The 27039-nt window shown below is 44.5% G+C and overlaps 1 protein-coding gene across 1 annotated transcript in view; it reads left to right on the top strand.

Moving 5' to 3' along the window:
• ECT2L (epithelial cell transforming 2 like) overlaps positions 1 to 27039 on the top strand; it is a 168210-nt gene that overhangs the window by 128532 nt on the left and 12639 nt on the right. Inside the window, exons 19-21 of the mRNA XM_029596464.1 lie at positions 7214 to 7370; positions 12260 to 12325; positions 19426 to 19514. Of these exons, the coding sequence (XP_029452324.1) occupies positions 7214 to 7370; positions 12260 to 12325; positions 19426 to 19514 (312 nt within the window). The remainder of the gene's footprint in view (positions 1 to 7213; positions 7371 to 12259; positions 12326 to 19425; positions 19515 to 27039) is intronic.

Here is a 27039-nt window from a genome sequence, read left to right as displayed (position 1 = left end):
TGATAATCATCGCATTGGCCCAGTGCTATATGAAGGTCACTAAGATTTGAATTCCACTGAGTTGTGAGAGTTTCTGATCTCCATGTTTTTTATTAGTGAGACATATATGCTTTCGTTTATATATTTATTCTTTTACTACTTGGGTTTATTTTATATAGTAAGTATGGGATGCCATCAGGCTTCCATTGTTTATGCAGAATGCTTTACTAATAAAAAGATTTATTTTAATTCCAAAAAGAGTTCCATTCGAATGTTTTTTGCATGCATGATTCAGCCATGTGACTAGGCTTCATGCCTTACAAAAACTCATATCACCCAATCCAGGTGATTGCTCTTGACTGTTTTGACAACTAAAGGTCAATATTCAAAAAATGTGTGTAAAGCAGAGTTGCTTACCTGTAACAGGTGTTCTCCTAGTCCTCACAGATGGGTAACATCATCAGATGGAACCCAGCATGCCACTATCCGCATGTCCACGCAGGGTCTCCCTTCATTCTCGAAACATAGAATTCATGAGCGAAAAAATAAAATAACAAAATCCATGGGGAGTCGGGCAGGTTTCCTGAGGACTAACATCCTGCTGTCCTAGGAGAACACCTGTTACAGGTAAGCAACTCTGCCTTCTCCTCGGACAAGCAGGATGTTAGTCCTCACAGATGAGTGAATACCAAGCTACAGGCTGTTCCCAGAAACATATATGACCAACCTGCACCGATAAACAGGTGCCAATGGGCACCGAAAGAACTGCGGTGCGGTTGGGAAGACCAGGAGACAACCTGGTCCTAAACTAAGGGCCTCAAGTGGGAAGAGTTGGGTTTAAGCCTGGAAGAGGTTGCAAAGGACAGATTGGCCGAAGCTACTATCTTGTTGACCAACCTTGTCCAAGCAATAGTGGGCCGCGAACATGTGCAGAGAACTCAATGTTGCAGCCCTGCAGATTTCGGTGAGGGGAACCACCTACACCGCCATAGCCTTCACAGAATGAGCTTTGACCCGGCCTCCCAGCTGAAGGCACGCTTGGGCATAGCAGAAGGAGATAGAATCTGTTAGCCAGTTGGACAGAGTCTGCTTGCACACTGCAACTCCCAATCTATTCCTATTGAAAGAGATGAAAAGCTTAGTAGATTGCATGTGGCCTGTTGTGCATTCTATATAGAAGGCTAAGGCCTTCTTGCAATCCAACGTGTGTAGAGCCCGTTCGCCCTGGTGTGAATGGGGCCTCAGGAAGAAGGTGGGCAAAACAATGGACTGATTGAGGTGGAAATAAGTCACCACCTTGGGCAGAAACTTGGGATGCGTACGGAGAATCATCCAGTCATGAAAGAATTTTGTTTAGGGTGGGTATGTAACCAAGGCCTGAAGCTCACTAACCCTGCGAGCTGAAGTAATTGCCACCAGAAATAGAATTTTCCAAGTGAGAAACTTCAGATCGCAGCAGCTCATAGGCTCAAAGGGAGGGTGCATGAATCACACCAACACAACGTTGAGGTCTCAGGACACAACAGGAGGCCGGAATGGGGGCTTCAATTAAAGCAGGCCCCGCATAAAGTGACCTACTATGGGCTAAACAGAGATGGATGTGCCAGCAAAACCTTAATGGTAAGCACTGACAGCACTCAGATGGACCCTGACCGAGGTGGTTTTAAACCCAGACTTGAAGAGGTGCTACAACTAGTCCAAGAACCTTGGAATTGGGCAGGTGAATGGATCTAAGGCATGCCATATGCATCAGATGGAAAATCTTCTCCACTTAAATTGGTAAGACTTTCTTGTGGAAGGCTTCCTGGAAGCAACCAGCACCTGAAACACGTTGTCAGACAGGTCCAGGATCTAAAGGACTAGGCGCTCAACCTCCAGGTCTTTAAGGTTAATGCCCAGAAGTTTGGATGGCCTGCCCTTATCCTGCGTTATCAGATCGGAAGCAGTCCCCAGACTGATAGAATCTCTGATTGACAGGTCTTGGAAGAATGGGAACCACACTTGCTTGGGTCAGTACGGGGCCAAGAGGATCATGGACCCCCGGACCTGATGGAGCTTCAAGAAAGTCCTCATGATTAGCGGAAGAGGATGCGCATATAGGAGACCTGTGCCCCAATGATGGGCAAAGGCGTCAATTGCTGGAAGTCAGTCTGTCCTGAACAGGGAACAGAAATTGCTCACCTTACAGTTGCACAAGGAGACAAAGAGATACACATCTGGAGTTCCTCATTGGTGGATAATACAGGCTGCCACTGACGGATCCATGGACAACTCGTATGGCTGAAACGCATGGCTCAGGTGGTCCGCCACCATGTTCAGTAATCCGGCTAGATACATCGCTCGTGGGGACAGAGCCCAGGACCAAATCTGCACCGCCTCTTGACAGAGGAGGAATGACCCCTTTTCTTCTTGCGTGTTGATGTACCACATTGCTACCCAATTGTCTATCCAAATAAGGACTGCTTTGTGGGACAAGTGGTCTTGAAATGCCCAAAGAGTGTAATGAATCACCCAAAGCTCCAGGAAATTTATCTGGCATAGAGATTCCTGAGCCATCCAACGTCCCTGCGTGTAGAGGTTGTCCACATGGGCCCTCCACCCACGGGTGGAGGCATCGGTGGTAAAAATTACCTGAGGCAGGGTAGCCTGAAATGGGATCCCAGATTGAAGAAGTTCTCCCACCAGGACAGGGAGACCTGTAGAGGTGGCATGATAGAGACATGTGACTCGAGGTCCTGGGACGCCTGCTGCCATTGCAACCGTAATGTCCATTGCACCCTGCACATGCAAATGCGGGCCAATGGAGTGACATGGACAGAGGCAGCCATGTGGCCCAATAGACGAAGCAGCAGACCAGCAGGAACCTGATTGCTGCGCACTGCACTCGCCAGTGAGGACAGGACAAGAGCCTGATCACGGGGCAGGAACGCTTTGGCCTGACTCGTGTCAAGTCTAGCTCATATAAAATCCAGATGGGGAGATGAGCAGAGGTGAAACTTTGGGTAATTGATGACAAACTCCAGAGATCACAGCACTGGCATGGTCAGATTCAGGGCACGCAGCGCTCCCTGCTGGGAGGAGCTTTTGACCAAGAAAGGGAACAAATGTACCCCCTGACATCTGAGGTGTGCCACCACCACTGCCAGGCACTTGGTGAAGACCCGAGAGGCTGAGGCCAAACCAAATGGCAGTACTCAATATTGGTAAAGAGCCTGCCCCACCACAAAGCAAAAATACTTCCTGTGACTTGGGAAAATCGCAATGTGAGCATAGGCATCCTTGAGATCAAGGGAGCAGATCTTCTGAGGAGCGAGATCAGGGTTCCAGAGAGATTTTGAACTTCCTCTGAAGGAATTTGTTCAAGGCTCTGAGATCAAGAATGGGGCGCAATCCCCCAGTTCTCTTTGGTATCAGGAAATAACTCAAGTAGAACCCCCGACCCTGTTGGCAGAGGGGAACTGGTTCTACTGCTCCTGCCATTAGAAGGGCGGAGAGCTGTGTCCAAAGTATTTCCAGCAGAGCGGACAAACCCCATGATGGACATGAGGGAAAATCCACAGGGACATCCCTGAAATTCAGCCGATACTCGTGGCGAATGATTTCAAGAACCCACTGGTCTGACGTGATGTGCGGTCAGCAGTGGGCAAAGTGAAGCAGTCTGCCTCCTACAGGGGTGCATGCTGCCAGGTGTATGGCGGACTGACTCAATCTCCCTCACCTCCAGTCAAAACCCTGTGGCGGGGGTCTGCTGGGGGGCTGGCTGGGGCTGAGGGGGACGTGGCTGGCGCAAATGAACCCTGGAAACAGCTTGGGAGGTTCAATTCTGAGAGGCAGGAGGGTAATACTTCCTATGCTGTTAGAAGGATTTTCTCAAGCTTTATTGAAAGGCCTTCCTGACAGAGGATGGTGGATCAGAAGCACCAGCCAATAGCTATTGAAGGGTCTCATAATGATCCTTCAATTGAGCTAGTGCATCCCTGACCTTGTCCCCAAAGAGGTTTTCTTCTGTAAAGGGCAGATCAACTAGCTTGTACTGTACCTCCGGATGAAGGTTCGAAGTCCGGAGCCAGGCCATCCTACGGGTGCCAATGCCACTGCAGCCACCCTAGCCTCTGTTTCAAAAACATCATAGGTGGATCTCATATTTTCCTGCCTCCAAACCCTGTTGCACTACAGCAGAGAATGCCTCCTGCTGCTGCTCTGACAGGCGCTCCTGTTTCCACATAGTTCTGATTGTACTGGATCATATACAATTGGTAGGAGGCAATGTGGGCGATAAGCATAGCGCCCTGAAACACCTTCCTACCGAGGGCATCCATCTCCCTGTGATCTTGGCTCGGAGGGGCGGAGGCATGGGTGCGGGAGTGCTTGGCTTTTTTGAGAGCAGACTCCACCACCACTGATTGGTGAAGGAGGTGGCACCTCTCAAATCCCAATGCCTGTTGGACTAAATAGATGGCATCCACCTTGCTATTGACAGGAGAAACTGACACCGGATGTTCCCAAATCCTCAGGAGAAGTTCCTTGAAGATCTCATGGACTGCAACAGCCACCACCTCCTTTGGTGCATTGACAAACTGGAGAACTTCCAGCATCTTGTGTCGAGCATCCTCCTCTGTGAGGAGTTGGAAGAGAATGGTTCTAGCTGTGGCCCAGATGAATCCCGCAAAGGAAAGGCCCTCTGGCAGAGACCTGCGTCTCTCATCTGGTGGTGAAGGCTTCGAGAGGTCGTCAAGAGGTCGTCAAGAGGAGTCTGAAGTATCATCTTCCCAGGGGGTCATAGGGGTTCTCCTTGCTGAGGTCCCTTGGGGGCCTGCTTGGGTGGACCCTGTCAAAGCCGCTTGGCTTGAGCACCTGTGGCCTCGAGGGCAGCAAAGCCACCGATAATAGAGAGGTTTCTGATGCCCCAGGCATGGGCTCTGGGAACTGTGGCCGCAGGACCAAAGGACCCAAGGGTGCCAGTGGCTACAGCATATCTTCCTCCTCAGCGGACCTCATAACAAGAATCGCTCCAGAAGAGGGTATCGGTGACTGCTGGGGAACCGAGGGTTCCCCCAGGCACCGGTGGCATTGAAAGGACACCGAGGAGAATGTCCAGACTCTCTAGCAGGGGCACCAAGCTGACACAGTTACCTACAGCGCTCTAAATATCCCTAAAGAACTCTTGCAACCCTGTTGACAGGCGTGGCGTTGGCTTCGTCAGCAAGAGGGTCTCAAGGGTATTACTTCGCTGTTTATGCCGCTCCTGGGTAATAAGAAATTTTTGCCTGGCTTGGATTGCTGGGCAATTTTTCATGATTGGCTTCAAAAAGGACTACCATTTATCTTCCATTTCTATCTTCCGGATACTCCGACAGTACAGGACTTTGCTTCTCTGGCTCGGGATCATGCACTTCCATCTAAACACTTCTTCACCTACCTTCAAACTCGTCATTACCTCCAATCGTTTAAGTAGACAGTGGAGGGCTTTCGCTGGGAGTCGAGTTTTGCCCAGCGTTTCTTCGACACCGCTCTTCTTTGAAACTCTATCAGGGGCTGGAGCACCCTGGGGCAGAGATGTAGAGACCCTCGACATCTTCGTGGCCTGGCAAGTTATTGGACAGAGGCTTGGGGACGGATTATCTCTCCTACTGACATACGTATCTGTTTCAATACGTTGTTTTACTCTGTGCCAGATCTTACCCTGCGGGAACTTCAATTCCGGATTTTACACCATATCATCTGTGATGATGTCTGTCGTTACCGTATGGGCCGCCTATCTTCCCCCCAGTGCGTTAAATGTGGTGGCGTGCTCGGCACGCTGGCTCACAGGCTGTTTCAGTGCCAGACTCTTCAGACGGTCTGGGATGGTGTCCTTGCCCATGTGGCCTGCTGCCTTACTTCCACGATCTCAAGGTCGGGCAGATTGTTGTTGTCTGGGCTGTGAGGCAACATGTCTTTCTACACTGCTGCGGCTGATCGATTTGTTCATACTGTGATCTTGTTAGCTTGCCAGACAATATTGGCCTCCTGGATTGAACCTACGACTCCACCCATTTTACAAGCCTGGTATAATAGACTTGCGTCCTCCATGCAGTTGGAACGCTTGGATGCTCTTTCGAAGGAACGCATTTTGGATACCTCCTACGTTGCCTACTGGGCTGCATGTTTTGCTCTATTACCTCTGGATATCCAGACTCAACTCTTAAATACTGGATATAGTCCCACATGGAAATGATTTCAAATGAATTAGCGCCATAGCGTTCTTTTGGACTGGGACATATTTTTCTTTGTATAGTCGTTCTTTTGAATAATCGGTTCATTTGCTGTTTGCTCTCAGTGCACCATCCCCTTGGGGGGGGATAGGGGGGTTGTATGGTGGGATGCTTGGGTGTGACTGAGGTTGATTGGTATGTAGGTTGAGTGATGGGGGATGTATACAATTTGAAAAATAGGGGCGTGCTGAAGAGTATGCCTGATCAGACACCCAATATTGAGAAGGAAAATACCCAGACGCCTCTGCTGTTCTGTGGCCTGTCAGAGCTGAATGAACTCTGAGTGACTTTCTGAGTATGACTGGCAAAATGTCTCTGATCAGGTAGACATACTGGCACCAACAAAGGAGGCCTATTCAATGGGTCACAACGAAGAAACCAACGGCGGGAGCTTCAGGCACTCTCTCACTGGACAAGATAATTAACAGGACAAAAGGATTATCTGGAGAGTGAGGGCAAATCGGCTACATCTGGGAAAACTTGTCAGGGCAGTTCAGGGATAGGTTGTCATGACCACAGCGTGATGTGTCTCTGTAAATGAGTCTTTGGGCAGTCACGTAATTCTAGAAACTTCGACAGTACTGTATGTTTAACTATAAAAGAAGGGTCACTTCCTGTATTCAATGAGATGCTGGTCAGTTTTGAAAGACAAAGGGCACCCAGTATCCAGCATCTCCCAGGAACACTTATAATGCCAAATAAAATTTACTTTATACCGTTTACTGAGTCTAAGTGTTCTTGTGTCCCTGGCCCTAAGTACAGAATATTATGTACAGTGCGTGCAGTTGCAGCACTTACATTTTTATTAGCACAACAGTTGTTTTTTTTGTGCCATATCTTTATTTTGTACTTGCTTTAGGTTTGCACTGTTCACCTCTTTCTGAGGCTGCTGTGGTTGTATTCACGCGTTTTTTTAATAAAAATGATTTTTAAAAGGAATGAATGAATTTAAATCAAATTCATTGCCTTCATTAATGCAGCCTGCAAGAGCTTCTATTGTGCCCATCTGCTCGGTTTGAGGAGTATGTTTATCTCCTGTACGCACTGCGGCTTCATACCCCCTCAGAGCATGCGGATCGCGAGGACCTGAGTGCTGCAGTCAAGCAGATGAAACAGTACAGAGACTACATAAAACAGGTCTGTTGGCAGGAATTTTGCCTCTTCCATGCTCAGCTTGTTTTATTTACAAAAGTACTATGATACACAAAAGTTCAAAGATTTCAGCCACCTTAGGGATGCAGTGGGCTTTAAACCCAGCATCTGTATTCCTGAAAGCTTTGCTATGCTATGACTGGAATGTGTCTTGCACTAATTTTAATTTACAGAACACTATGCAAAATTTGCCAGATCAGTTCCCTTAAATTCCTGGCAGACTATACCCATTTATTTGTACGAGGTTGGAACCTATGGTGTCATCTTTCTGCTTGTGTTTACTGTAGTAGTCCTAAGCTGCAAGGCATCCCAGCATTGAACTGTTAGTGCTGAAGCTTGCTCATATTGTACTGAATAGCTATAATAGGATATAAACTTTATTATCAAAATTTACCTAACATTTACCATAAACATATCCAAATGGCGTGAAAGCACTCACACTTATACAGAAACACACTCATACACATTCATTCTTCAATATTAAAACAATGATATGATGCTCATTGATGACAAGCACTGTTATACAAACTAGCAAGCGTGACCGAGTTTGTTTTATTCTTCAATAACTATACTGTACACACTTATGGCTTTTATGCCATTTACATCTCTTAATGCAGGGAATGATTGAACAAACTTTTGATCCCTACCATATCAATAATTATATTGTACTCCCTGTTAACTATAATGTCATTTACAACCCTTAATAAAGACTGATCCAAAACATCTCTCGATGAATATAGTATCTTCAATAATTAAATAACAGACAATTTCTACTCAACTCCTATATATGTTTTATGCTGCCGTCATCAGTGCTGGAATCTTTTCACATCTTCAGCTGGCGACGATCCTCCCAGTATGCTATTCACAAGTCAACTATCAATGCTGAAGTCTTTTTCACAACCATCAGTGCTGAAGTCTTTTTCACATCTCTGAAAAGCAACGATTCTCCCTCTATGTAATCATCAATACACCCTACAAGAGGCCCTTGTTTCTCCTTTGTGGCTTCATCAGGGGACATACAGCATTGAACCAGCTGCAACTGTAAGTGACGATTTGAACGTCAACCGTTTTAATTCCCAATTCAACTTCTCGAGTTATAAATCAGATCTTCACCACCCGACAAAATTTTTAAACTGATTCCTACTCGCTCTAATTTTTTAAGGGTGCGAAGGTGAGAGGAGTGATTCTCTGTGGACTCACCTAGCCCGCACGACCGGCGCAGACCCACCAGGGTCAAGGGCTCGCTTCCCACCACGTGCCGACTCGATCGCCCACCGACCTCACCGACAGCCCAGCACAGATCCCAGCAAACGGCAGTAGGACCCGCCCAATACCCGCTACGTCGGAAGCACATCCCAAGCCTTTTAAAGGGCCGACGCCAAACGCAGGCCACCCCTCTGCGGCCTCACCTAGCCCACACAATGGGCGCAGACCAGCCGGCGTCCAGAGGAAGCCAAACACTAAATCAATTTCCTGGAGCTTCGAGCAATCAGATATGCTCTCAGGGTATTTCAGGATCGCCTTTCCAATCAGGTCATCCTGATTCAGACGGACAACCAGGTGGCCATGTGGTACATCAACAAACAGGAAGGGACGGGCTCCTACCTACTGTGTCAGGAAGCTGCGCAGATATGGGCGGAGGCCCTCTCCCACTCGATGTACTTCAGAGCCACCTATTTGCCGGGAGTGGACAATGTGTTGGCAGACAACCTAAGTTGCACTTTCCAAACGTACGAGTGGTCCCTCAACCCCACAGTAGTGGATGCAATATTCAAACGTTGGGGTCATCCTCACATAGACCTCTTTGTTTCACCTCAAAACCGCAAGGTAGAGAACTTTTGCTCTCTGACTCGCAGCCAACACTCCCAGCCAAGAGATGCGTTCTCCCTCTCATGGGCAACTGGTCTCCTATATGCATTCCCTCCACTTCCATTTCTCTCAAAGACTCTCGTGAAGCTACGTCAGGACAAAGGATCCATCATCCTGATAGCACCTCACTGGCCTCACCAAGTGTGGTTTCCAATACTTCAGGATCTCTCCATTCACAGGCACATTCCCTTGGGAAAGGACCCACTTCTGATCACTCAGAACCCCAATCTTCAAGCTTTGTCCCTGACAGCCTGGATGTTGAAAGATTAATTCTTCAGCCACTTAACCTTTCGGAGCCAGTTTCCCGTGTCCTGATTGCTTCACGGAAGCCTTCCACGAGAAAGTCTTGCCTATACAAATGGAACAGGTTTAAGTCATGGTGTTCTTCTCAATCCCTTGATCCCTTTACCTGTTCCACCACAAAGTTTCTAGACTATCTCTGGCACTTGTCAGAATCAGGTCTAAAAACTTCCTCCATCAGAATGCATGTCAGTGCGGTGGTCGCCTTCCATAAAGGTGTTGGGGATGTTCCTATTTCAGTACAACCCCTTGCAACATGTTTTCTGAAAGGCTTGCTTCACCTCAAGCCTCCACTACGTCCTCCGGCCCCTTCTTGGGACCTCAATCTGGTTTTGGGGCGGCTCATGAAACCACCATTCGAGCCTCTCCAATCCTGTGATCTTCGCTCTCTAACATGGAACGTGTTTTCTCTTTTGGCAATCTCATCTGCTCGCAGAGTTAGTGAGTCACAGGCCCTAGTTACCTATCCACCTTACACTAAACCTGCAGGACCGGGCAGTACTCCGCACTCACCCTAAGTTCTTACCTAAGGTAGTATCGGAGTTTCATATTAATTAATCCATTATACTACCTACCTTCTTTCCCAGGCCCCACTCCAATCCAGGAGAACAGGCTCTGCATACCCTTGACTGCAAACAGGCTCTAGTCTTCTATCTAGACCATACAGCTGCCCACAGGAAAAGCACCCACTTGTTTGTCTCTTTCCATTCCATCAAATTGGGGCAGCCTGTGGGTAAGCAGACTCTCTCCTCCTGGTTAGCGGACTGCATATTCTCTTGCTATCAGCAAGCGGGCATTCCACTTCAAGACAGTGTTAAAGCACACTCTGTGAGGGCCATGGTGACTTCAGTAGCACACCTACGCTTGGTGCCGCTTCCTGACATTTGCAGGGTTGCTACCTGGAGCTCTCTCCATACCTTTACAGCCCATTATTGCTTAGACAAGGCCGGAAGACAAGATTCCATCTTCAGCCAGTCTGTGCTGCGTAACCTTTTTACAACTTGATGTACCAACACCCTTCCGCCTGCCTGTTAGGGTTCCGGATGCCCTCTACCAAATTCCACCCCAGTCCTTCTGCCTATTGCACATCTTGGGTACATTTGGTGCATTTCTCGGACATCCTCAGCTTGGTACTCACCCATATATGAGGACTACCATCCTGCTTGTCCTGTGAGAAAGCAAATGTTGCTTACCTGTAACAGGTGTTCTCACAGGACAGCAGGATGTTAGTCCTTACGAAACCTGCCCGCCGTCCCGCGGGTGTTGGGTTCGTTAGGTTTTCTTATTTTATTTTTCGGCACTTCCTGTAGCTTTAAACAAGACTGAAGAGGGACCCCTGCTGGCTGCAGGTTTAGTGCCATGCTGGGCATGGCACCAGTAGGTGTCAGTCAAAGTTCTAGAAACTTTGACAAAAGTGTTCTGTGATTGGGCTTCATCCTGTGATGTCACCCATATGTGAGGACTATCATCCTGCTGTCCTGTGAGAACATCTGTTACAGGTAAGCTACATTTGCTATACCTCAAACTTAGAATCTCATATTCACCCCAATCGAGAGCTCTGAACGATTTAACGTTTACATTCCTCCTTAAAATACCAAACGAGTTTCCAATTTGTTAAAAATGTTTATTCTGTTATATTGTTAAGATTATAAGACTTTGTTGTTATTGTTATGATGTAAAGATAATAAGACTCTGTTGTCAGATTATCTCAAGAGTTACTATGGAAACTTATGTGATATTCTTTATTGAATGTCGGTATAGAAAAAGCAAACAAACAAATAAATAAATATAATTATTGATATGGTAGGGATCAAACGTTTGTTCAATCATTCCCTGCATTAAGAGTTGTAAATGCCATAAAAGCCATAAGGGTGTACAGTATAGTTATTAATGAAAAAAATAAACTTGGTCACGCTTGCTAGTTTGTATAACAGTGCTTGTCATCAATGAGCATTGTATCATTGTTTTAATATTGAAGAATGAATGTGTATGAGTGTGTATGTGTATAAGAGTGAGTGCTTTCATGCCATTTGGATATGTTTTATGGTAAATGTTAGGTAAATTTTTATAATAAAGTTTGTATGCTCTCATTCATATGTATGTTTTAGAGTAAATGTATTTGAGAGTGTGGATAATTTCACCCACATTGTTTAGTTATAATAGGATCTCAGTGCAGGACCTCATTTCACTGCATTCTGGCCAATCCAGAAGGCTGTTATATCAGACAACACTTAACTTTGTATGTGGTTTGTAACAAGGTACATGGGCCTACACTCTATGAGTTCATGCGGGAGAACCTATTCTTAGCATGAGACCTTGATGTTTTCAACAGTGCTAGATGACCCAGCTATCCTGGTGTGTGTTTATTTCAGCAATTTTGTAAACTGCCTCCTCAGCCATTAAGGTTGTTCAAAGTGGTGTACAATAAAATTTCATAATGTCAACAGCATAAAAACAACATATGAATAATACAATTCAAATATACGTAACAAATCAACAAAATAAAATCCAAAACATGTAAGACTAATAACTAACAGAATCCAGCCAATCATGACCACCAGCACTCAACTTCCTAATGCCCCAACCAGTCCCAAATTAAATGGGGAACAACCAGGATTTAACTTTCTTATGAAAGCCCAGAAATTGGCAGAGTATGGTGCATGTATATGCCTTTTGTAAAATTAAAGCGTGTTCTCATTTCCTAGCTAAAGCAGAAGCTGGATAAAGATGATGAAATGTTAAACACACAGAAAATCATTCAAGGCTGTCCTGTAAGTATTTTCTTTTTTCCTGCCTTGCCAGTCCCTAAAATGCTTTTCTTCATACCTTCTCAAACAAGTATCACAGTGGAGACTCCCCCATATCTCCTTCCCTCCAGCCAGAAGCATTACAGCATCTTCTGCACCTCTTCTCCCCAAAAAATGTAGGGTAACAATGGAATGAAAGGGATAGGAAGAGGAAAACAGGGATGGGGAGCAGGTTTAGAAGAGGAAGAGACACACATCCATGCTCAAGGGATCTGGTAGAACAACCTCTAATATCTGAAATCTCTGCCACAAGGATACGAAGACATCCTGAGGCCTACCACTGTACCCCTCAAGACAGACTATCTACAGAAAAACAGTGTCTATCTAGTCCCTTTCCATCTTTTACTATCACTACACTTTGTCTTTCCTGCTTCCCCATCTCTATAGCACTACAGAACTCTATCCTATTCCCCTCACTGCCAGGAGATGGAGACAGAAAAGGTTTCACTGGCACTGTACATAACTCAGTGTGCCACCTGCAGTCCCCCAATATTTCTCCATCTCCAGTAGATGGTAGATGGTGTAAACCCTGCAGTCTGGAGAGTGAGGGAAAAAAAAGATTGAGACTAAATTTCCGGATCCTCCCAGGGGGGTTGTGAGGTACTGGTGGGGCCATCCCCCCTGGTTTGAAGCGGACGAGCAGGGGGTTGGTGACCCTTCTGAAGCTCGGTCCAGAGGTCCGTTGGGTAGACATCTGGTGGACCGCATCCCTCATCCCCCACGAGACAGTGGTGGAACCTGCTGGCAGTTCTGCACTGCAAGCCCAGTGGAGCAGGGAAGTATCATTTTTATATGGTTTGCCCTGGGTTGGGTTGCTACAGTTTTGCGAAACGAGTTGGATATAGCCAGTGGTCTGGATCTTTTCTGATTTGCCATGTGGACTGCGCTCCTGGAACCGAAACCTCTGCACCAAAGGAAAGAATTGGTTTCTATGTATCTTTATTTGTTCTCAGAGAGAGTAAAAAAAAAAAAAATGAGAACAAGAAACTAGTTAGAGGAATCTGCAGCAGCGGGGTTCCGGGAGGGGGGGAGCTAGCTTAGCAGCTCAGGGAGCTCAGCGATGGGGTTTTTCAGCAGCTTCTCTGCTTGCAGAGGAGACCAGGTGTTAGCTCCATGGCTCTGAGCGACTGTTCCCTCGCTTGCCATTGAGATGCTGGTGGTGCCACGGATACAAGGAAGAACAGTGTGAGCTTGCGGCAAAAGCAGCAGGGCGTCCGGGGGTCTGCATTGAGCATGGCCACACCGGTAGAATGAGCCTCACAGGTGATAGGGTCTAGTGATGAGGCTTTCCCTGTCAGTGCAGAAACAGCGGCCATTTTCGATTCTCTAGCAGCATTGGCGGGACAGGCAGGAGAATCCCCTCCTCAACTATCCCTGGCTGTTCCCTGGCCAACGGAGGTGCAGAGAGGCACTTGCACCAAGGAGAAGTCTCTGGTTCTAGAAGAGGTTTTCTGCCAGTTTTAATTTGCTTATTGGCAAAGCGTGTTTTAGTGGTACAAACAACGGGGGATGCTGGCTCTCGGCCACAGTCTCCATGGATTCTCAGCCAGTCATGAGGCCTGAGCTGTTGAGGAGCTCCTCAGGCTTTTGATGATTTTTGGTGCTGGATGTTGAACGGATCCAGGCCTAAACATGCTGAAGGTGCAGGCAGGCTTTGCTTAGCCATGTGGTAGGCCGTGGCAGTGGTTCTTTCCCCACGTGTGTAGGCGTGTTCATGTGCATTCTCACCTTGACAGTTGCATGTGCAGGGACCTATGCGCATAAGGCAGTGACCAAGATTGGAGCATGTATGCCTGCGACCTAGACTTGAGTTCGTATTCGCATAAGTATTGCGTACTTATGTGCATAAGGCCGTGACCTAGACTGGAGCATGTATTTGCACAGATTCTTGTGCACTTACAACCACAGCCTATACGAGCACGTAATTGCTCATGTAATTGAGCGTATAAGACCATGACCTAGCCTTGAGTGTGTATTTGCGCGTGTCTTGTAGGGATGTGTGTGTACACCTGGGTGGCATTGGTATACACTCAGGAGGCAGCCTAGAGCCAAAATTCAGGAGAGCTAGGCGCTGGGGCCAAACAGGTCCAAGTGCCTTACTGTCTGTGAGGCCGACTGATAGCAGTTCAGTCCTTACTCTCTCTCTGTTTGTGTGAATTATATTTAGATGCTCAAAGCAATTTGACTACTACAGCTTTTGCCCATATTGGAACATCCCCTTGAACTCTGGTGTCTCTGAAGGAGAGTGGAGTGGGAGGTGAGGCAACGGTCAGTTCTCCTCCCTTGTTTGCAAGGGCAGAAGCTTCCCCAAGAGAGAGCGGTTGGAGTTTGGGACTATGGGCTCCTTTGTAGATCCATCCTCTTTCCAGGGCATGCAGACCTTTCTCCAGGGGTGCCCAGCAAAGGTGAAGCAACTTACTACATAGGGATCATGTGCTCAGGCCTCTCATTTGTCAGTCACGGTGGACAAATGCCGCAGGGAGACTGTCTCTGGAAATGTTCAAGGGGATGAGGATTATGAAGAAAAGGGAGAAATTGCATCTGCCACTTCGCACTGCTCAGAATTTTTTTTTTCAGAAAGATGTCTTGCTGAGTTTGTTGGCTCAGACCCTGAACATGCTCGGCATGGCCTGAGTCTGTTGGCTCAGATCCTGAACTCGCTTACTGAGACTAGAGGTCAATTTTAAGTGAAGCGTCCTGTTTTCTTTCCTCCCTGTATCCAATTCAAGAGATATTGGATTTAAAGAAGGTCAATGAGGCTCTCAACGTTCCACTTTTCTTCATGGAAACTCAGAGGTCCAGCGCTGAGATCCATCATAGCGGTGGTATGCAAGGGAGAGTTCTTGGTATCTTGTGCTTTGATGGAGGCATATCTGCACATAGTCATCAGGCCAGAACACCAGAGATTTTTGAGGTTTATGGTCCTAAGGGAACATTTTTGGTTTCAAGCCCTTCCCTTCAGCTGGCAATGGTGGTGGGAGTGGCCACATTGCAAAAGGAGGGTGTGTTGGTGCATCCATATCTGGATGACAGGCTTATTCATGTGAAATCAGAGGACCTCTGTCTACAATCAATACAAAAGTTACTAATGTGTTTGAAGTCTCTAGGATAGGTGGTGAACCTTGCAATCAGCCATTTAGTCCTCTTTTAAAATCTGGAGTATCTGGGAGTTCAGTTTGACTGGCAGAAAGAGTGTTTCTCACGGAGAGAGATTGCTGAAATTGCAGAGTTAGATTAGGCTTCTGCTAGAGCTTTCAGTGCCCAGGGTCTGGGGTTATTTACAGGTCCTGGGTTCTATGGCATCAACATTGGAATTAATGCATTGGGCATTTGCAAATATGCAACCTCTACAGAGGCTCTTCTCTCCCACTGGAATCCATTATTGGAAGAATTTAATCTTCCTCTTTTGTTAGAGGAGAAAGTCAGGGACAGTCTTTCGTGATGGCTTACTCCCACCAATCTCAAGCGTGGTGTGGAATTGGAGGTTCCGAATTGGGTAATAGTCACCATCGATGCAAGCCTCTACAGATGGAGGGTGATGTGGCAAGATCAGTAGGCGCAGGGCCAGTGGTCGAAACGGGAGGCCTCATGGTCTATCAATGGGTTAGAGACCGGTGCGTTTTACATTGCTTTCCTGTCTGCCTAGGTTACGCGGCCATCCATTACGGATCCTATCAGACAATGTGATGATGGTGGTCTACATCAACTGTCAAGATGGAACCAAGAATCAGGCCCGAGAGTTGTTTCTTTGGGCAGAGCAGCACTTGGAGCAGCTGGCAGCATCTCACATCGCCGGAGTGAACAACATTCAGGTGGATTTTCTCAGTCGTAGAAAGTTAGACCCCAGAGAATAGGAGCTGTCGGAGGCAGCGGTGTGTCTCATTCATGAAAGATGGCGGTATCCCAACCAAAGAGATCACCAAGGCATTGTGGTTTTACAGCCGCTGAACAGACCACAGTATAGAAGGAATCGGAGCTGTGCTGCTGCCGTGGACTTGAGAGATTCTTCTTTGTCATCCCTCCATGCCCTCTGGTAGACAAGGGATTACAGTGGATAGAGAAACAACCAGGCCAGGTGATCCTGGTAGCTCCAGAGTGGCCACATTGACCTTGCTTCTCAGAACTGATCAACATGGACATAGACTGGCCCCTGAGGTTTAGATATCAGTCGGTTCTTTTCCACCAAGGCCCAATATTTTCAGGTCAGGCGGCTCACTTCCATCTCATGGCTTCACTTCTGACAGGACATGACTGAGATGGAGGAGATATTCTGAAGCAGTTATTTCCACCTTATTGCGGGCTAGGTGACCTTCTACATCCTTGACATATGTGTGAATTTGGAGTATCTTTGAGTCCTGGTCTGCTGTTGATGGAGTGTAGCCTGAGCCTGTTTAGGCTATGGTGTCACATATTTTGGCTTTTCCACAGAAAGGTTCTGGTCTTTAACTCTCTGAGGGTCCAGGTAGCGACCTTGGGTTGTCTCTGGAATAAGGTGCAAGGGTATCCTCTGTCCGCACATCCGGATGTTATACGCTTTCTTCGGGGAACTAAGAACTTGTGTCCTCAGGTGCGGAACATTTGTCAGTCTTGGAATCTGAATCAAGTCTTTAGAGGATTGTGTAAGGCTCAGTTTGAACCACTAAAGAGAGCTATGTTTAAGGATTTGACTCTTAAAGTGGTTTTCTTGGTGGCTATATAGTTGCGATGGAGAAAGGTACAGAGAAGGGCGACCAAAATGATAAGGGGAATGGAACAGCTCCCCTATGAGGAAAAACTAAAGAGGTTAGGACTTTTCAGCTTGGAGAAGAGATGGCTGAGGGGGGATATGATAGAGGTGTTTAAAATCATGAGAGGTCTAGAACAGGTAGATGTGAATCGGTTATTTGCTCTTTCAGATAATAGAAAGACTAGGGGGCACTCCATGAAGTTAGCATGTGGCACATTTAAAACTAATCGGAGAAAGTTCTTTTTTACTCAACGCACAATTAAACTCTAGAATTTGTTGCCAGAGGATGTGGTTAGTGCAGTTAGTGTAGCTGTGTTTAAAAAAGGATTGGATAAGATCCTGGAGGAGAAGTCCATTGCCTGCTATTAATTAAGTTGACTTAGAAAATAGCCACTGCTATTACTAGCGACGGTAACATGGAATAGACTTAGTTTTTGGGTACTTGCCAGGTTCTTATGGCCTGGATTGGCCACTGTTGGAAACAGGATGCTGGGCTTGATGGACCCTTGGTCTGACCCAGTATGGCATGTTTTATGTTCTATTTGTTCAGCCAGGAGAATTTTGGAGCTCTAGGCACTGTCTTGTCGAGATCCCTTCCTACAGGTGTTGGATTCAGGGGTATCTTTATGCATGGTGCCTTCTTTTCTGCCTGAGATAATCTTGGTATTCCATCTTAGTTAGACAGTGGAGCTTCCAGCTTTTCTGGATTTGGATTTCTCTATGCCTCATGTGGGGGAGTTTTGCCTCTTAGATGGGAGGCATGCATTATTGAAGTATCTAAAGGTCATTTATGATTTCCATAAATCAGATCACTTCTTTGTAGTGTGGAGTGGCCCAAAGAAGGGAATTATGGCGTCTAAGGCTACAATTATGCGGTGGCTGAAGGAAGCAATTGAGTCAACTTAATTTCTAAAGGATGCTCACTGCCGGGGCGAGTAGGGCACACTGGACATGTTCTCAGGCGACTTCCTGGGCTGAGTCAGCAGGTGTCTCCGCATGAAATTTGCTGGGTGGCTACTGAGAAGTCGTTGCACACTTTTGCTAGGCATTATCACTTGGTTATCGGGGCTCCAGTTTCCTTGTACTTTGCTGACAGTGTTCTACAAGTGGAACTCTTCAGGTCCCACCTTAGTTAAGAGGAGCTTAGGTACATCCCAGCAGTCTGGGCCAATCTGGATACGTACAGGGAAAGGACATTTGGTTCTTACCTGCTAATTTTCATTCCTGTAATACCACAGATCAGTCCAGAGACCCAATCATTTACTGGGAGGGGGAGGGAGGAAGAGTTCACCGCTTGTACTGGTGCTTTGTATATAGTGCATAATTGTTGGAGGTTTTTAATGCTAATCGCTTATGTTAAATTTGGGAAACGAGTTTTCCATTATCTCTTTGGGCAACTTCACCTTCTTCCAGTTCATTGGAGGGGAGGGAGTTTGCTTAGAAATTTATGGTTCTTACTGTCATCTTTGCTTGGATACAGGTCAATACCGAGAGTCTGCAGATGGAACACCAGGTTATGTACAATATTGGTGAAACTTTCTTTATCTCCATCTTCTGGCAGGGAGGCAAAACCCAGGAGTCTGGACTGATCTGAGGTACTATAGGAACGTTAATTAGCAGCTAAGAACCAATTTTCCAATTATGGGAGTGATTTTCAAAGCTATTTAAGTGCATTAAATTTGGATTTAGGCATGTAAATAGCAGTACTATAATATCCTGTGACCGAGTGTGTGTGTAAAAACGCACTCATAATCCAGCTACATGCATACTTTATGCAAATCGAGCAGAGGTGTTCCATGGGGTGGAGTTGGGGTGGAGGCAACACTTAAATCATGTGTATTCTTATTATTTTTTTAATTTTAAAAAGAATGCTGATAACTTTACCAGAGTGAACGAGTGTACGTACTTAGTCAATTAACCAAGTATTTTCAAAGCAAACTTATGCACGTAGGTTTACTTTGAAAATACTGTGCAATGTTTGCATGTACACGCTGACATTACTGCTAGGTGAGCTGTTTGACAAGTACCCTTCCTATCATTGTTTGCAGTTCTTTAATACATAATTTCTATGTAATATACACACACACACAGAGATTTCCAGTGTCACCACATATAAATGTATGTACCATGAATGCATGCTGAGCCACACTTAGCATCTCTTGTCTTACATTTCATTGGCGAGGTAGCCATGCTGCCCTGACCCTTGTTCCAATCCCTTGGAAAGAAAGAGGCCCTGTGGTGGCTGAAGCTGCACTATAAGAGAATGCTCAGACCCCAAAAAATAAAAATAGAGTTGGTATTTTGTGACGTGCTTAATGTAGGAATGTTTAATTCACAGAGTTTGTTGGAGGCCAACAGGCACTTGATTCGAGTGCAGGATGTTGCCTTGCTCAGCTGCTGTGATAAAGAAATCCGTGCCTCGCTCAGGTGAGAAACAATTATGGGAAATCCAAGGCAACTATAATTTTTTTTTTAATGTAATAAAAAAATGTCCTAGCTTCCTATTTTCAGAGAGAGATTTGCTGGTTGTGACTCAGTGCTGCTTGTCTCAGGTGGTTTGAACCGGCATCCCCGTTGCTGTGGGGTTTAGCATCAAAAGCTGCAGTCTGGATCTTTGACTTTGTGTCATGCCGTCACAGATCATTTCATACACAGATGCAATAAGAACATAAAAGTGCCATGCTGGGTCAGACCAAGGACCATCAAGCCCAGCATCCTGTCTCTGACAGTGGCCAGTCTGGGATACAAATATCAATCAGATCCCCCCAATACAAGACTAGATAAAGTGCTGGCTTTCCCAAGACTACCTGGCTCATACAGTAGCTGTTTATGGACTTTTCCTCCAGGAACTTGTACAATCCACTTTTGAACCCCACAACGTTAGTTGCCTTGACCATGTCCGCTGGCAATCTGTTTAGCCTTTCTCCATAAGGGAGCTTTTCCATCCCCTTTATCGCTTTTGTCGCTGTTCTCTGTTCCTTGACTATGTCTGCTGTGTCTTTGTTTGAGATGGAGCACAATATTCAAGGTGTGGATCTATACAAATGCTTTATGATATTCTGAGTTTTGTTCTTTCCAAATAATTCCTAACATTCTAGTTGCCTTTTTGGATCACTGCCACAAACTGAGTTGAAGATTTCCTAACATGAAACCCAGCATTCTTGTGCCTGTAATTGGGATTATTTTTCCCTACGTGCATTACTTTGACTTGTCTACATTAAGTTGCATTTGCCAATTATTAGCCCAGTATCTTAGTCTCTCAAGGTCCTACTGCAATTCCTCACGATCTGCTGCTATTTAAAGATTTGAAACAATTTTGTGTCATCTGCAAATTTGGTCATCTCACTTACTGTTCTTTTCTCCAGATCAGAAGTTCCCAAACCTGTCCTGGAAAATCCCCCAAGCCGGTCAGGTGTTCAGGATATCCATAATGGATAATCATAAGATAACATTTGTATGCATATGGAGGCAGTGCATGCAAATTTATTTCATGCATATTCATTGCAAATCACCAGGTCTGTAATTTCAGAACCCAGGGGCTGAATACCATTTGGTCTCAGTGATTTGTTATTCTTTGGTCTGTCAATCTGCTTTATTACATACTCCAGCTTCACAGTGATTTTGTTTAGTTGCTCGGAATCATCACCATCAAAAAATATTCTGGTGTGAGTACAACCCTGACATCCTTCTTAGTAAAAACAGAGGCAAAGAGTTCATTTAGTTTTTCTGCTATTTCCTTGTCCTCTCTGAGTACCCCTTTTTCCTCTTGGTCATCTAGCAACTCAACTGACTCCCTCACAAGTTTTTTGCTCTGAATGTACTTGAAAAAGTTTGTATTACTTGTTTTTAGCTCTATGGCAAGCTTCTTTTCAAATTCTCTCGTAGCTTGCTTAATTATTTTTTTTACATTTAACTTACCAGTGCATATCTTCTTCCCCATTTTCCTCATTTGAGCCTGCCATCCATTTTTTGAATGATCCTGTTTCAGCTTTAATTGCCTCTTTCACTTCATTGTTAAAATACACCAGCAGTTATTTGGTTTTCATTTGACCTTTTTTAATGCATGGAATACATGTCTGGGTCTCAAAGATGGTAATTTTAAACAATGTCCATGCCTTCTGTAAGTTTTTAACCTTGTGAGTTGCTCCTTTTAGGTTTTGGGATTTTTTTTTATTTTTTTTTTTTACAAATTTACTAACTTTTATCAGTCTCCCTTTTTATAGTTCAATGCTACTGCATTAATTTTCCTTAGTATTCACCCTCCAGTGATTATGTCAAATTTAATTAAATTATGATCACTATTGCCAGACAGATCCACCACCTTTGTCTCTCACACCAGATCCTGCATTCTACTGAGAACTTGATCTAACGTAGTTCCCCCTCTCATTGGTTCTAAGACCAACTGCTACATGAAGCAGTCACTGATGGCATCTATGAACTTTATCTGCTTTGCATGTCCGGATGTGGCATTTACCCCCATCAATACTCAGGTAATTGAAGTTTCCCATTAATATTGTGTTGCCCATTTAATAGCCACTCTAATCTCATTCTGACCAAGTGGGAGGTAATATATACCCCACTACTATACTCTTCCCCTTTACCCTTGGAATTTCTATTCATAAAGATTCCAGAGTGCAGTTTGTTTCCTGCAAAACTTTTATCCTGCTTGACTCTGTCGTCTTTAACATAGTACCACCCTTCCATCAATTTTATCTGCCCTGTCATGTCAATATAATTTGTGTCCCATTGGCTGCCCCTTTTCCACCAAGTCTCCTATTATGCCTATTATGTCTATATCTTCTTTACTACCCATATATTCTAACTCTCTAGTCTTATTTTTCAGATTTTTTTGCATTTGCTTACAGACATTTTAAAGTAGGTTTATTTGAATTTCTATTTTCACATGTACCCACAACCTGTGGGAATACATCCTGTTTAGTGATAAACTTTGTTCATGGCCAGAACACCGTTGCAGGTTCCATATAAATTCACCATAGAAATAATATTCCCTCCAGAGCAGTGGTGAGCAAACTATTGCTCTCAGGACACAAGCAGCCCATAGATGCCTTTCTTCTGACCCACAGCAGAGACATTACTTCTGGGTATCCAACACAGCAATCTCACATGGTGTCTACCACAGCTACTGTATGATTTCCTGCTGGGTCCATAATCAACTAATCTTACTATTATTTTTTATCAGTTGGTCCATGTTTGTATGTTCTGTATTTCAATTTGTTCCAATGTATTTCCGCCCCAGAGACGACAGTTTCAGTTCCTTGTAAACCGGTGCGATATGTATATTATACAGGAACATCGGTATATAAAAACTATAAATAAATAAATATTTGCCATCATAACAATATACAATAAGCAGAGGGTAATAGCAGCAAACCAAGACATCAAGCCTATGGCAATTAAAAAAATAAGATTAGGTGTTCACAGGGCCTTTAGGGGTAGATATAGTGGTGATGGTAGAATCTGTTTGAAACTGCATATTATGCCAGGGTACCCAGAAGAGGACTGGGCTGCAAGAGTGGCTCCTCCCTGCACTGGAGACTGGAAAGGATCCCTCTTGAAGCTCCAAAGGGATTCCCTATTGCAGGCAGTAGCCACTAATGTGGTTCTCTATAAAAAAAAACAAACAAATTCCTCTTCATTTAGGCGAGCCAGTCCACACCAATGGGTTGTGCACTCTAACCAGCAGGTGAAGACACAGAAGAAAAACTCGCTGATATCACCCTCATATAGCTTTGCTCAGACACAATCCAGCCAATTTTTCTCCATCTCCATCTCCTTTAAAAAGGAGATAGAGCAGCTTTTAAACTAGAACAAAGGGGAAAGCCGACAATCGCTCATCAGCGCATGGTTCGGAGAGAGGTATCTTCAAAGGATACTAATGATGCATTAGAATTAGGGCATCCTGACAGTGATGTTCCAATAATAAGAAAAGTAGTCCAAGTGCCTGTAACTAAAAACTCACCTGAGCTAAAAAATTCTAACTTATAATTGGCATCTCAGAGACATGGTGGAAGGAGGATAACCAATGGGACAGTGCTATACCGGGGTACAAATTATATCACAATGACAGAGAGGAGCACCCGGGAGGCGGTGTGGTGCTTAATGTCCGGGATGGCATAGAATCCAACAGGATAAACTTCCTGCATGAGACTAAGTGCAAAATTGAATCTTTATGGGTAGAAATCCCTTGTGTGTCGGGGAAGACTATAGTGATGAGTATACTACCGTCCACCTGGTCAAGATGGTGAGACGGACAGTGAAATGGTAAGAGAAATTAGGGAAGCTAACCAAATTGGTAGTGCAGTAATAATGGTAGACTTCAATTACCCCAATTTTGACTGGGTAAATGTATCATCGGGACACGCTAGAGAGATAACGTTCCTGGATGGAATAAATGATAGCTTTATGGAGCAATTGGTTCAGGAACCGACGAGAGAGGGAGCAATTTTAGATCTAATTCTCAGTGGAGCATAGGACTTGGTGATAGAGGTAGCGTGGTGGGGCCGCTTGGCAATAGTGATCATATATGGTCAAATTTGAATTAATGACTGGAAGAGGAACAGTATGCAAATCCAGGGCTCTCGTGCTAAACTTTCAAAAGGGAAACTTTGATAAAATGAGAAAAATTGTTAGAAAAACTGAAAGGAACAGCTACAAAAATAAAAATGTGCAAGAGGCGTGGTCATTGTTAAAAAATACCATTCTAGAAGCACAGTCCAGATGTATTCCACACATTAAGAAAGGTGGAAAGAAGGCAAAACGATTACCGGCACGGTTAAAAGGGGAGGTGAAAGAAGCTATTTTAGCTAAAAGATCTTCATTCAAAAATTGGAAGAAGGATCCAACAGAAGAAAATAGGATAATGCATAAACTTTGACAAGTTACATGTAAGACATTGATAAGACAGGCTAAGAGAGAATTTGAAAAGAAGTTGGCCGTAGAGGCAAAAACCCACAGTAAAAACATTTTTAAATATATCCAAAGCAGAAAGCCTGTGAGGGAGTCAGTTGGACCGTTAGATGATCGAGGGGTTAAAGGGGCACTTAGAGAAGATAAGGCCATTGCGGAAAGATTAAATTATTTATTTGCTTCGGTGTTTACTGAAGAGGATGTTGGGGAGGTACCCGTACTGGAGAAGGTTTTCATGGGCAATGATTCAGATGGACTGAATCAAATCACGGCGAACCTAGAAGATGTGATAGACCTGATTGAAAAACTGAAGAGTAGTAAATCACCTGGACCGGATGGTATACACCCCAGAGTTCTGAAGGAACTAAAAAATGAAATTTCAGACCTATTAGTAAAAATTTGTAACCTATCAAAATCATCCATTGTACCTGAAGACTGGAGGATAGCTAATGTAACCCCAATATTTAAAAAGGGCTCCAGGGGGCGATCCAGGAAACTACAGACCGGTTAGCCTGAATTCAGTGCCAGGAAAATTGTGGATAGTGTTCTAAACATCAAAATCACAGAACATATAGAAAGACATGGTTTAATGGAACAAAGTCAGCATGGCTTTACCCAGGGCAAGTCTTGCCTCACAAATCTGCTTCACTTTTTTGAAGCAGTTAATAAACATGTGGATAAAGGTGAGCCGGTAGATGTAGTATACTTGGATTTTCAGAAGGCGTTTGACAAAGTTCCTCATGAGAGGCTTCTAGGGAAAGTAAAAAGTCATGGGATAGGTGGTAATGTCCTTTCATGGATTGCAAACTGGCTAAAAGGAAACAGAGAGTAGGATTAAATGGACAATTTTCTCAGTGGAAGGGAGTGGGCAGTGGAGTGCCTCAGGGATTTGTATTGGGACCCTTACTTTTCAATATATTTATAAATGATCTGGAAAGAAATATGACGAGCGAGATAATCAAATTGGCAGATGATACAAAATTGTTTAGAGTAGTTAAATCACAAGCAGATTGTGATAAATTGCAGGAAAACCTTGTGAGACTGGAAAATTGGGCATCAAAATGGCAGATGAAATTTAATGTGGATAAGTGCAAGGTGATGCATATAGGGAAAAATAATCCATGCTGTAGTTACACAATGTTAGGTTCCATATTAGGTGCTACAATCCAAGAAAGAGAACTAGGCGTCATAGTGGATAACACATTGAAATCGTCGGTTCAGTGTGCTGCGGCAGTCAAAAAAGCAAACAGAATGTTGGGAATTATTAGAAAGGGAATGGTGAATAAAACGGAAAATGTCATAATGCCTCTGTATCGCTCCATGGTGAGACCGCACCTTGAATACTGTGTACAATTCTGGTTGCCGCATCTCAAAAAAGATATAATTGCAATGGAAAAGGTACAGAGAAGGGCTACCAAAATGATAAGGGGAATGCAACAGCTCCCCTATGAGGAAAGACTAAAGAGGTTAGGACTTTTCAGCTTGGAGAAGAGACAGTTGAGGGGGGATATGATAGAGGTGTTTAAAATCATGAGAGGTCTAGAACGGGTAGATGTGAATCAGTTATTTACTCTTTCGGATAATGGAAAGACTAGGGGGCACTCCATGAAGCTAGCATTTGGCACATTTAAAACTAATCGGAGAAAGTTCTTTTTTACTCAACGCACAATTAAACTCTGGAATTTGTTGCCAGAGGATGTGGTTAGTGCAGTTAGTATAGCTGTGTTTAAAAAAGGATTGGATAAGTTCTTGGAGGAGAAGTCCATTACCTGCTATTAATTAAGTTGACTTAGAAAATAGCCACTGCTATTACTAGCAACGGTAACATGGAATAGCCAATCCAAGTCACAAGTACCTGGCAAGAACACAAACATTAGATAGATCACAAGGTACTATTGTTTATTAATTACCAACATAGCAGTTTATGGATTTTTCCTCTAGGAACTTATCCAAACCTTTTTTTAAACCCAATTACATTAACTGCTATAACCACATCCTCTGACAATGAATTCCAGAGCTTAACTATGCGGTGAGTGAAAAAAAATTCTCTTTGATTTGTTTTAAATAAGCTACTTGCTAACTTCATGGAGTGCCCCCTGGTCCTTCTTTTATCTGAGAGAGTAAATAACCGAATTACATTAACTTGTTCAAGTCCTTTCATGATTTTGTAGACTATCATATCCCCCTTCATTCATCTCTTCTCCAAACTGAACAGCCCTAACTTCTTTAGCATTTCCTCATAGGGCAACAGTTCCAAGCCCCTTATCATTTTGGTCTCCCTTCTCTGCACTTTCTCCAGTGCAGCTATATCCTTTTTGAGATGCGGTGACCAGAACTACACACAGTATTCAAGGTGTGGTCTCACCATGGAGTGATACAGAGGCATTAAGTCAACTTCCATTTTATTTTCCATTCCCTTCTTAATAATTCCTAACATTTTGTTTGCTTTTTTGATCGCCACAGCACACTGGGCTGACGATTTCAATGTATTATCCACTATAATGCCTAGATCTCTTTCCTGGGTGGTAACTTCTAAGATAGAACCTAATATTGTGTAACTACTCCAAGGTTTATTTTTCCCTATCTGCATCACTTTACACTTATCCATGTTAAATTTCATCTGCCATTAGGAAGCCCAATCTTCCAGTCTTGCAAGGACCTCCTGCAATTCATTGCGATCCGCTTGAGATTTAACTACTCTGCATAATTTTGTGTCATCCACAAATTTAATCACCTCACTCGTATTATTTCCAGATCATTTATAAATATATTAAAAAGCAACGGATCAAGTACAGATCCCTGAGGGACTCCACTGTTTACCTTTTTCCACTGTGAAAACTATTTAATCCTACTCTCTGTTTCCTGTCTTTTAACCAACTTGCAATCCACGAAAGGACATCACCTCCTATCCCACAACTTTTTAGTTTTCTTAGCAGCCTCTCATGTGGGACTTTGTCGATCGCCTTCTAAAAATCCAAATACACCACATCTACCAGTCCACCTTGGTCCACATGTTTATTCACCC

The sequence above is a fragment of the Rhinatrema bivittatum genome, chromosome 3 (genome assembly GCF_901001135.1).
Source record: "Rhinatrema bivittatum chromosome 3, aRhiBiv1.1, whole genome shotgun sequence".
Classification (NCBI taxonomy): Eukaryota; Metazoa; Chordata; class Amphibia; order Gymnophiona; family Rhinatrematidae; genus Rhinatrema; species Rhinatrema bivittatum.
Note: the sequence above shows the minus strand (reverse complement) of the source record. Positions and strands in the feature narration are given on the sequence as shown.